General features: G+C 32.1%; 1 protein-coding gene and 1 pseudogene across 1 annotated transcript; one reads left to right on the top strand and one right to left on the bottom strand.

The window, feature by feature from the left end:
• Positions 1 to 953: 953 nt before the first annotated feature.
• LOC108326828 (uncharacterized) lies at positions 954 to 1,482 on the bottom strand (annotated as a pseudogene).
• Positions 1,483 to 7,316: 5,834 nt separating this feature from the next.
• On the top strand, positions 7,317 to 9,317 carry LOC128195892 (alternative oxidase 3, mitochondrial). The gene is made up of 4 exons (XM_052874673.1): positions 7,317 to 7,813; positions 7,972 to 8,100; positions 8,572 to 9,060; positions 9,148 to 9,317. The coding sequence occupies exons 1-4, from the start codon at positions 7,493 to 7,495 to the stop codon at positions 9,205 to 9,207; spliced, it is 999 nt and encodes a 332-aa protein (XP_052730633.1). The 5' UTR covers positions 7,317 to 7,492; the 3' UTR covers positions 9,208 to 9,317.
• The last annotated feature ends 3,305 nt before the right edge of the window (positions 9,318 to 12,622 follow it).

The following is a 12,622-nucleotide window of genomic DNA, read 5'->3' as shown; positions in this document are numbered from 1 at the left end:
TATAAAAGTAATTAATAAGTAAACATTACCGAAAATTATTTTAGAGTATGGTTTTAATATATATATATATATATATATATATATATATATATATATATATATATATATATATATATATATATATATATATATATATATATATATATAGGTTTCTGATATACTTAGTACGGTCTAAAAGAGACACGGAAGAGAAAGGGTTAAAATTAACTCCTTTAATTATTATTCATGGGTAATAATGTATAACGACTTTGATTAGGTATACATAATTTTTTTAACTTTAAAATATAACTGTTTTTTTCCGTATATAAATCATCCAACCGTTTCATTTAACGTTTTAGTTTTCAATATCTCTTGTAGAACAAACATAATAAAATATCATATTTTTCGTAGTTTTTTAATTACAAAATTTAATAATAACTTTTATTACGTTTAAAATTTAAAAAGATGCGAACACACTGTGCTAATAAACAATACAAAAATTTAAGATTATTTTATTGGGTTAAATATATTTTTAAACTCTAAACTATGAAGTGAATTTATTTTTAGTCTCTCTTTCGTAAGGTACATTTTAGTCCTCTTCTTAAAGAAAAATTAATTTTTAGTCCTCAAAAACTAACACCGTTAAAAACCAGCTGATGTGGCTAACGGTGGTGTGATACGTCATTTTTTTTTTCTGACACCAGTTAATCTTTCTCAACTCTTCTCCCTCCCTCTCCCTCCGACTCTGCCATAGCCACCTCCGGCGCCACCATCAACCGTGAAACCCCCATGTGCAACCACCCTCCACCACGCTCACCTCCATAGCCAACGTAAAACCTCTATCTCTACTGTCCAGAAAACCTCCAAATCGCATATCAATTCATCTCCTCCCACCACCATAGAGACCCAAATCAGAAAACTAAAACCACCCAAACCTTCATCAGTGCAACGCCCCCCACCCACCCACCGCCTCATCAACCCAACATCGCTTCCACCCGCTGCCCTTTCTTACGCTGCTTCCTCAAATTCCTCGCCATGTCCCTCACCGCAACACCTTCCAAAAATACCACCACAGCCACTGCCCTCAACACCATACCCCCGAGCCCCCACAACTTTGCATCTCCCCAATCCCTCTCTGATTGGCTCAAACCTCGCCTCCCCTCCGAGTCCTTTGCCTCGTTGGGCGTCAAGCCCGGCACCAAAAACGTGCACAACCTCTGGCTCAAACTCTCTCGGGGAGAAACCTCCCTCGCCGATTCCAGCTCTGATTCGGACAGTCCACGTCGTCCTCGTCTGTGTCACCGCCAAACACGGCAAGGTCCTCGTCGAGTCGCACCAGGAGTTGTCCGATGGCAACATCCGGAAGCGCGGTAGGCCCTTGTCGGAGAGGATGAAGCCCAACGAGGACCCCGAGTCTGCTGCCGTTAGAGGCATTTTCGAAGAGCTTGGTTTTGCGATTGTTGGTGCAAGACCCAATCCTGAAATCGCTGACATTGTCACCATTGATCCCAATTCGTACGAGATGCGGGTCGAAGAGCGCGATTTGGGTTCGTACCTGGTTTTCCCGGTTGGGTGTTTTGTTGTTTCCTTCTTGAATGTCAATCACTTCATTTTGTTCAAATGAATTCAGAAATAGGAGTGATAATCAGATAATGGGTTGAATGAGTTGTTGTTAAGTTGCAGCTAATGAATTCAGCTTGTGTTGGTATTTGTGATGCGGAAGAGAGGGGAGGGTCGTCGGTGGTTGAGGAGGTGGTGGGAACATCCTTGGTGGGGGAATGGGGTTGGGTTGGTGGAACGGGAGAAAATCTGAGGAAGATTGATGTCAAAAAAAAATGATGTGTCACACCACCATTAGCCACATCAGCTGGTTTTTAATGGTGTTAGTTTTGGAGAACCAAAAATTAAGTTTTCCTTAAGGAGGAGGATTAAAATGTACCTTACTTTGAAAGAGGGACTAAAAACAAATTCACTTGATAGTTTAGGCCTAAAAGCATATTTAACTCTATTTTATTTGATAATACATTTTCCAAAGTATTTTAAATTTTTAATAAAAATTTGATATTTTCTGGACGTACTAATTTAAAAAATATTAGAAGATCAAAGAAATGTAATGCAGCAAGATTTATTTTTTCTTGCAGTGAATTAAGTGGATTTTAATTTATTCCATTAAAAATTGAAATATTAATGTTGTTGAAGCCATTCATTCTTAGACACGTAGGGTGGTAGGTGATTTCCGGAACAGTCTGGTTCAATAAAACTTCGATGGAGTGCACGCACGTACATGTCTTCGTTCTTTTTTTTCAAAATAAAAAATACTAAAAAAATTAAAAGGGCACAATTTGCATCATATCCTCCCAGTCTCCATACCTCACGCACCTGTTCCCTGATCTAAACAGTTTTCTACCGCGTTCCCACGGACATTTACAATAGATGGTTCATGCTCTTCTCCGACCTATGAGATGAATGATATGAACAGAATGATATTATTTTAATTTAAAATTAAAAAATAATTTATTTATAGACTTTTTTTTATAAGGGTTTACTTTTTACAAATATAATTTAGATTTAGATTAAGTTTTTAACAATTGAATAATTTTACTTTACATAAATACCATTGAAATAAGTAAAGAATAATAGGGATTTTAAAAGATAATACTCAATCATTTTATTATTTAAAATAAATAAAACTTTTTATTAATTGAGTTTTTTTATAGAAATCATTTTTAAAAAAATCTAAAATGTTTTCTTTATTTTTTTTTTAGACTTTTTTTACCTCATCTTTCCTCTCTTTAAATATCAAATATTACAAGAGAAATTCTTACAGAGACACACTCAACTGATCAAAATTCAAAATAAAATAAGTTTATTTTTTGCGTCTTTTTTAATTAGTGGTTGTTTTGAGATATAAATGACTCTCTGATCCATGTGTGTGACTCAAAATGATATATTTGTTTGTAATTACGAGGATGCAGTCTGACCTTTGATAAGAGTTTTTTTTGTGTACATGTGAAAACTAGAGTTGTAGGAGTTTAGGATATTCATAAGACAATCTTTTAATCCAAGTATGAGCATTATGAGTTTATGGTAATATCTTTTGGTATGATAATTTCTTACCATATTAATGGATATCAAAATGATCTTGTGTCCCCTTTTAGATAAGTTTGTGGTTGTCTTCAAAGATTTTGGTTGCCTTAATGGAGACAATTGGAAGTAGTTTGAGAATGAGTTTAGTCCATCATTCTCAAACTAATGGTTAGTTAAAGAAAATCATCCAAACTTTAAAGGATATGGTAAGGGCTTGTGTCTTGGAGCACCTTGGGAGTTGGGATGAATTACTACCTTTAGTGTAGTTAACCTATAATAATAAATTTAATGCTACTATTAGGATGACTCCTTATAAGACTCTATGTGGTAGAAGATGTTAAACTCTCTTATGTTGATTATGGGATGAGGAGGCATTGGTGTGTTAGTTTAAGGTGTGTTAGCAACTATAGAAAATGTGAAGTTGATATAAGACAATATGAGAGCATCTTAGAGTATTATGCTATATCAATTTCTCTTAAAAGAGTGGTTTAGTGACTTATGAGTTCATTTACCCTTAATTCTTTCAATCTGCAATGTTCTCAAAGTACATGTTTGGTCTTAATAATATAGTAGAAGAATATGATGTGTTAGATATATAGGATTTTCCTTGGGAAGGTAGAGTTGGATAAGTCAAGATTGTTGATCACCATAATAAACCAGTTCAAAGGTAATATTATCAATTTGGTAAATGGATATGGATGGTAGATCAATCGAATATATGCAAAAGTTATAAGAGAAAGTAAAGATAATGTATCCTTACTTCTTTCTCACTAGTGAATTTTCAAAGATAAACATTTTTCTTGTTAAAAAGAGTGTAAAAGCAAAGAATATAGTAAATAATAGTAATGGTTTTAAAAAGTTATTTTATTATTTAAAACATTATACCATAAATAGAAATTCTATTAAAATAATTTCATTTTATAAAATCCACCATCTTTCTAAATGTTTTTTCTATAAAAACATTTGTTTGTCTTCTCTCTAGATCTTTGACCTCTTTTTTCATCTGTTTGAATATCATAAATCCTATGAGAGAGCTCTACACATCCAATTTATCAAAATTAAAGACAAAGTAAGTTCAATTTTTTCTCCTTTTTAAATTAGTATATTGTTTTGAGTTACATGTGATTTTCTTCGTTCTTATATGTGATTCAAAATATTTTAAAATAAATCTTTATTTTTTTGTGTTAATGAGAATATGTTCTAATCTTTGATAGAATTTCTCTTTGTATATTTAGAATAGTTTAGAGTTAAAATCAATAATATATATATATATATATATATATATATATATATATTGAATAAGTTTGCTTAATGTCAAAAATATAGTAATCTTAAAGATAGTTTTTGGTTATTTTTGAGGATGTTACACTTTATGCTTCAATTGATCACTTGTATTATTGTTCTCGTTAGAATTTTGTACCTACATGAAATAACTTTCTCTAAATGATATGAATAGACTTCAATGGAAAGATTACATCAATAATAGGTCGCATGGTAAAATTAATGGTCCATTTATGATGTTTTTTTTACAAATTTTGTGTTACTTGTTAAAGCAACCCTTCTTGGAAACCAATTGTAACGAGAGAAGACCATGAAAACATGAGGGTGGAAGAAACACGTGGAAGCAGGCGCGTGAGGAGAAAGAATATTAGACTTAATGATTATGATTGGACGGGGATTCATTAAATAGAAGTTTGTTAGAGGAGGGAGGGTGTGCTGTCATTTACGTATTCTCTGACTTATTCTTTTTGTCCTGTGCATTTCTTCACTGCTGCCATTTCCTTTTTTGTTATATGAACTTTTATACTCAGAATATTTGGAGGACGTTTTTTTTACAGATGATATTACGAAAACCATTATAACTTCATTTCATTCTCCTTCCCAAATTCTATTACTGTTATATTGCTGTCTTACACTGGAACCACTTCAAGAGAATATGCCATACCAAAGGAATTGCTGAGTTATTCTCCTTGCAGGTTCAAACCTCTCACACCATACAAGATCAATGGCTGGATCTTCCAAAGAATATGGAGCCGGAAATTGTATTGTTGCTCCATCAATACAAAACAGTTTTTGACCTTCCAACAGGACTACCTCCTGATAGGCAACAAAATAATTTTATTCCCTTAGTTGAAGGTGCTAACCCTGTGAAGGTACGTCCATACAGATACCCTCACAGTCAAAAGTTGCAAATTGAGAAAATGATTTCAGAGATGCTGCAGGAAGGAATTATTATTCCATCCACCAGTCCGTTTTCGTCACCAATCATATTGGTTAGGAAAAAGGATGATACTTGGAGATTTTGCACAGATTATAGAGCTTTGAATGCTATAACAGTTAAAGATAGTTTCCCTATTCCCACTGTGGATGAATTACTTGATGAGTTGTATGGGGCACAATTTTTCTCTAAACTAGATTTAAGGTCTGGGTATCATCAAATATTGATTAAAGAGGAGGATAGGCACAAAACAACTTTTAGAACTCATCAAGGGCATTATGAATGGTTGGTCATGCCATTTGGTTTAACCAATGCCCCTGCCACCTTTCAAGCCCTCATGAATGACATTTTTCAAGGTATTCTAAGAAAATTTGTCTTAGTCTTCTTTGATGATATATTAGTATACAGTCCCACTTAGGAAGAGTACCTCCAACATCTTGAGACAGTCCTACAGATTTTACAACATCATCAATTATATGCAAAATTATCAAAGTGTGCTTTTGGCCTACAAGAAGTTGATTATCTGGGTCATACAGTATCTGGAAAAGATTTTGAGGTCATTATTAAAATATCATTATACCATGGAAAGAAAATAAGTCATGGGTAACCTTCTCAACTAACTATGTTGATTGTGAAATCATCTATCCATCTTATTTTATTCGAGTAACCTTTCACGTCTCATAAATTGAAGGTGTAATCTCTTAAATAAAATAAGACATATGGATAACAAAATACATAAATATACGACATATAATGTATAATATAATTTTTTTATCCATAATACAATCTTGTATGTAATAACCCATAATTTTGATGATAACAAAAAATTATGAGATTTAATTGATTTAATCAAGCTACTTAATGTTTAAAAAAGGTAATATAAAAATTTAGACCATATATTACTTTATTTCTTTGCAGTGACAATTAAAATAATAAACATATTCACTTTATTTCTTTTTTCATTGTTAATTTTCTTACTTTTTTTAGACAGAAACAAAAAACAGCATAGCAATATTGAAAATTAAAAATAATTAAAAATGTTAAGAAAAAACATGCATTATTAGTGTTAAGAATATTTTAAAAAAATTTAAATTTAAGACGTATTTAATATTAACTAAATTAATATTGTTTTCTCATATGAATTAATTAATTGAATCCTGTAAAAAATTGAATAAATTGTTATATTCAAATTTGTTTTAATCACTTTGTTACCTTATCTATTAATACACTATGGTAATGCGATAACAAGATACACTATTTTTAGATATTTTCAAAAAATATTGTATGTACACCATCAAAGATAATAAACATAAATTAAACTCATAAACAAATAGTTCTATGAACTATTATAACATTTACAATTTTGTTGAAGTTGGAAAGTAGGTCATGTTTGACCTGGCTTCTCCTTTCTTTGGTTTCTTCTCACAGCAGAACATGTTGATTAGACCAGGTGCAATTGGTCCCAAAGTAAGTCACCCTTCAACAAAATAATAGTCAACAATGGAGAAAAGTCCAATATGCTTCCTGTCAGTTTTTCTTTTTTGTTTAAAGATTACCAACCTGCTACCAATAAGTTTAAACAATTCATATGAAAAATTTATAATATTATCTTGAATCTCTAACTTTTAGTAAATGAAAGTAGGAATCTTTCTGGTAGAATATTGTTTAAAGTAATGGAATATACACACTTTTACAATGATTTGATATTTTATATTTATTTGATATAGAATAAAATGGTTATAAAAATATAAATTATAAAAAAAATAGTGAATAAATGTAAAAAATTTATATTTGTTAAAGAATATTTTTCTATTGTTTAACTTCCTCGTTTTTATAACTTTTCCAACGCAAAACTACATAAAACTTGAAGTTGTAAGAATTACTTAAAAAAATTGATTGTTCTAGCACAGGTTCGTGAACAAGACCTTTCCAACATAATGGCAAGCCAACATAATGGCAAGTAACAGTTGCTGTCAAAAAAGTCCTCAATCAAACGGTTCATAACCATCGCAAACCAAAATATCAAATCTTTATGGCTAAGTTGTCGTGGTTGTGACCTTCCCCAACCCCTTCTTTTCCCGGTCTCCTCAATCATCAGGTGGCAAACATAGAATTGAACACCAAAACATAATATTTAATATTCAGCGTGTATATAAATCTTCAAATCTCAGCCATTTTCATTCACAGATCAAGAAATAAAAACATTACATGCTGTCAAGATCCACCATGAAGCATACTTTAGTAAGGTCAGCGGCACGAGCTCTGCTTGGCGGTGGCCGTAGCTACTACCGCCACCTCCCAACAGCCGCGATCGTGGAGCCGACACGCCAGCATGGCGGCGGCGCGTTTGGAAGCTTCTATTTGCGGAGGATGTCCAGTCTTCCAGACATCAAGGATCACAACTCAGAGGAGAAAAAAAACGAGGTCAAAGACACCGACACCAACGCCGTCATTTCCAGTTACTGGGGGATCTCAAGGCCCAAGGTCCGCAGGGAGGACGGAACTGAGTGGCCATGGAACTGTTTCATGGTAAGAATATCTGACTCTCTGTAAACTGAAAATTTCACCTCTGTTTTACGTTGGTTTGACACCACCATGTTGTAAATTTCCGCGATGAACATGCTTTTATGTTTTCTTTATGATGTCTTGAGGTCTGAGCATTTTTGTTTCTATGGCGTCTCTCGCAGCCATGGGACACTTACCACTCAGATGTGTCAATAGACGTGACCAAGCATCACACACCGAAGACATTAACCGACAAGGTTGCTTTTAGGTCTGTCAAGTTTCTAAGGGTTCTCTCTGATTTATACTTCAAGGTATGTGCTACTGCTATGCATAATATGATTTCTTCCTTCAATTTGACACCGATAATAAATATATAAAAATGATTTTCTAACTGGTTAAGTATTAAGGTTTATATGTAAGAGTAAACATTAGGATTTAGGAGCACAGATAAACATCATTAGAATTCAAACAATTTGATTAAGGAACATTCCAAATAGTGTTGGTACTGAATTTTTTGTACTCCAAATAACATCAATTCTAGTTCAAAAGATCTGATATATCTAACAAGTATTTTGAGAGGGAATTTATTGAGAAGATACACACATTGATTTATAATTCTTTTCTTGTAAGATGTTCAACTTTTAATGTCTACTGAGTGTGGAATTTAAACTCACTTGAATTCCAACAAAAAGTAACAGTAGAAGAATTTGATTCAAGACGAGTTTACTTGGTACAAATAAGGAAGAGATTGAGTTGATAATTTGAATATTTTTCACTTTCAGGAACGGTATGGGTGCCATGCCATGATGCTGGAAACAATTGCAGCGGTTCCAGGAATGGTGGGAGGGATGCTGCTGCACCTGAAGTCTCTGAGGAAGTTTCAGCACAGTGGGGGATGGATCAAGGCATTGCTTGAGGAAGCAGAGAACGAGAGGATGCACCTGATGACGATGGTGGAGCTGGTGCAGCCCAAATGGCACGAGAGGCTTCTGATTTTCACTGCACAGGGCGTTTTCTTCAACGCCTTCTTCGTGTTTTACCTCCTCTCACCAAAAGCAGCACACAGGTTTGTTGGGTATTTAGAGGAAGAGGCTGTGATTTCATACACACAGCATTTGGAAGCAATTGAGAGTGGCAAAGTTGAAAACGTCCCTGCTCCTGCCATTGCCATTGACTACTGGAGGCTCCCCAAGGATGCAACTCTCAAAGATGTTGTCACTGTGATTCGTGCAGATGAGGCTCACCACAGAGATGTCAACCACTTTGCTTCTGTGAGTGCCATTTTTGTCACCTCTTGATCATTGCCTTTGTTGTTTCACTTTGTTCTTCTTCTGAATGTTGTGTTCTTCTTCCTGCAGGATATTCACCAGCAAGGAAAGGAATTAAGGGAGGCACCAGCTCCTATTGGTTATCATTGAGCCATTGTTGTAAATTTTTAGCAAAAAGAATTTGTAGCTTTTCTCATCTAGAACTTTCTATTAGTGACTGAAGGATCAATAAAATGCATTTGTTTGCACTCACTCTAAAACAGAAATTTTATGGAGATCACTAGTTATGTGATACATTGGAGATGTGTATAATTTAAGATCATAAAAGGGAATAGAAAAAAAGAGTAAATTTACCTGCCTTCTATGGTTGAATAGGTGTAGTTTCAGACATAGGATCTATCTGTAGCTGTAATCTTACAGCCAAGTTTTCCTATGTCAGTACAAATTTTACCAAACATTGTTCGGGATTAATGATAAAACAACTATGATTTGAGACAAATATTTAAATCACTATATTCTATCTGGTTTGAGACAGACAAGTATCTAAAATTTAAGTCATCTACCCTAAAATTAATTATTAAAATTCCACACATTTATCATTCATAAAATTCATAATTAAGGACAAAAAAAATATTATTTGTTATACTAAAAAGAGAAAGAAATATTAATAAAACTGCATAGCATTTTTATACCTAAATTAAAATTTGTTTTATTTATTTTATGTCCACAAAACATCAATTGAGACGATTTTCTCATTTTTTTTATTCAATGAATCCAATTTTGAACCCAAAATTGTTAAATAAAATTCCCACATAAATAGAACAAATGAAATTACAAAATAAAGTTCTTCAAAATGAATATTAGAGTCATACAGAAGAAAATGAGAGAATGAGAGGTCGAGTTGTTTGTTTTATGTAGCTTGGCTCCGAAGACCAGCTTGTTCAGGGGAAAAATATTGTAAAAAGGGTGAAAAAATATTCTCCCTTCTTGTATTAAAAAATGAAAATAAAATTAAGTTTGACCATCTGTTTACTTCTACTAATTATATATTGTACCACATTGTTTGGCATAAAACTTTAGTTATATTTTTGTTTTGCAATTTCTTGCCTAAATATGATCTAGAACAAGACTATTATCATATAATTTGCGAGACTATCAACTTTTATTTTTATTCTATATATCTAAAAAACTCTCATATTAGCCTTTACAGGGATTGAACACCATAATACTTCGAAAGATATCAATTTGTGTACAAAAGACGATAAAATGTCAGCCTGTATTAGTACATTATTGAAAAAGATTCAAGAAAAGTTGATAAAATTACTTCATGAATATAAATACTTATTTGCCTGGGACTATGAAAAAATGTTTGATCTTGATAGAAATTTTGTTAAGCATCCAGTGTACATCGCAAAGAGTAAAAAACCAGTGAAACAAATGAAAAATAACATATTAACTCTAAATTGTGTTGAATAAAATTTTAGAAAGTTTAGAGTTTTTTTTCCTTGATGTTATCGAATGTACAATCTACAGGATCATTTACGTGTTTAAGAACAACTTCAAAAAAATGTAACAAAAAATTCATTAAAAATAAAAAAGTTTCTACAAGTGTAATAACTTAGATAAAATTAAAATATACTTGATTTTATATCAATTCACTTAATTATCCTTCAAAAGCACATATAAAATAATATTAAGTTAGATAATTTAATGATATATTAATATAAATTTTAATATTATTTGCAAAAACTAATGATATAATATTATTTACCGCATTTTATAATTATTTTTTGACTATCTAGTGAATGTCAAAGTCAGACATTACTCGAGCTATTATTGGTCGAGTCACGACGTGTAATGGCTTAGACTTGAATGTAGCCCAAGTAGATGTTCATTTTAGTGACAGTTAGTTAAACACCCTCCACTCCTTTCCCATCATCATCACAGCCGTTGACTACGTCACCGTCTATAATCAACGGTCAAGAGCGTTCCTAACTTGCCTCACGAGCCACGCATGGGACCGTAACTAACTTTCACCTGGTGATTCTTTCACTGTACATGCGAACTACGTTTCTTCTTCACTAACCGCAATTACACGCTTCATGGAATGTCTCTCATAAACGAAGTATCTGGAAAACGCGATTCTTCTCTCGAGAGATGAAGTTCATTGCACTGAGTTGTACGGTTCGGCGAGCTCTGCTCAATGGCCTCGGTTCGACGGCGGTGATGGCGTATGCAGCGCCGGAAACGAGGCTTCTCTGTGCCGGCGCAGCCAATGGAGGCGAAGTTGAGGGAGAAAAAGTTATATACGGATTTTATATAAGAATTTTTACCACTTAAAATTTGTACGTAAAATCCGTATATAATTTGACTGGAAAATTTGGAAGGATCCGTATGTAATTGGGAGATTCGTACGTAACTAAAAACAAATGTTATTCGAAACTCATTTTAAAAAAAAAATTAAGTTAGGGTTCATTAATTCGAAGCCTCTTTAGTGGAATCCTTCGACTAAAGATACAATAAACTCAACAAACCAGAAATTTGACTAAAACATGTTTTTTTAAATGATTCTAATATTATATTAAAAAATTAATTTTAAATTTAATTCAACTTTACAAATTAATTATAAGATAAAGTTTGTATTAAATTTGTCTAGTCAATATAAGATTTCCAATATTTTTCCTCTTCAACTTGGTCTTTTTAATATGCTTGGAAGAAAATCATTGCAACTTAATTGTGTTAGCACTTTATCTTTGTTCATCTTCAACAAAAAACCTCATCTTCCTCATCTTTAAATAATTTATAAACATAAATAATATAGTCATTGATGATAATATTTCAAATATTTGATTTTATCTAGAAAAGATTCCACCATTACGACTTATTTATAAGTGAAATTCATGCTAAAAATTGTTATGATCTATTAAATCGTTTATCTCAAGACTTGCGATAAGCATTGGATGGTGTAAAGAAGCCTTCAACTACAATAAAATACACATCAAAATATTCAAATAATTTACTCATATTCAAACATTTAAGATACCTAAATTACCTAAATTGTTTTGTTATCATTAAAAGTTATAGAAAACCTATTGATATTAGATTGTGAAGAATTGAAAATTAGACTATTTATCTCAACACCAAATTTGTAAACAATGGAACAATCATAGAAAGCATTATTGTAACTAATCATATATTCTAAACTTAGTCTAAATCACTATATTTCCATCTGGATCGAGACAAATATCTAAAATTTAAGTCATCTAACCTATAATTATTCAAACACACACATTTATCATTCATAAAATTCATAATTAAGGACAAACAAAATTTTATTCGTTATATTAAAAGGAGAAAGAAATTTTACATAATAAAATTGCATAATATTTTTATACCTAAATTTAAAAATTGTTTTATTTATAATTATGTCCACAAAACATCAATTGAGACGATTTTCTCAATATTTTTATTCAATGAATCCAATTTTGAACCTAGAATTGTTAAATAACATTCACACATAAATAGAACAAATGAAATTACAAAATAAAGTTCTTCAAAATGAATA

Source organism: Vigna angularis, chromosome 1 (assembly GCF_016808095.1).
Source record: "Vigna angularis cultivar LongXiaoDou No.4 chromosome 1, ASM1680809v1, whole genome shotgun sequence".
Taxonomy (NCBI): Eukaryota; Viridiplantae; Streptophyta; class Magnoliopsida; order Fabales; family Fabaceae; genus Vigna; species Vigna angularis.
Note: the sequence above shows the minus strand (reverse complement) of the source record. Positions and strands in the feature narration are given on the sequence as shown.

Bases quoted from the DNA above. Each gene is read 5' to 3' on its own strand.
- LOC128195892 (XM_052874673.1), top strand. From the start codon at position 7,493: ATGCTGTCAAGATCCACCATGAAGCATACTTTAGTAAGGTCAGCGGCA. The intron at 7,814-7,971 runs GTAAGAATATCT...CGTCTCTCGCAG, and splicing joins GGCCATGGAACTGTTTCATG to CCATGGGACACTTACCACTC. The intron at 8,101-8,571 runs GTATGTGCTACT...TTTCACTTTCAG, and splicing joins TCTCTGATTTATACTTCAAG to GAACGGTATGGGTGCCATGC.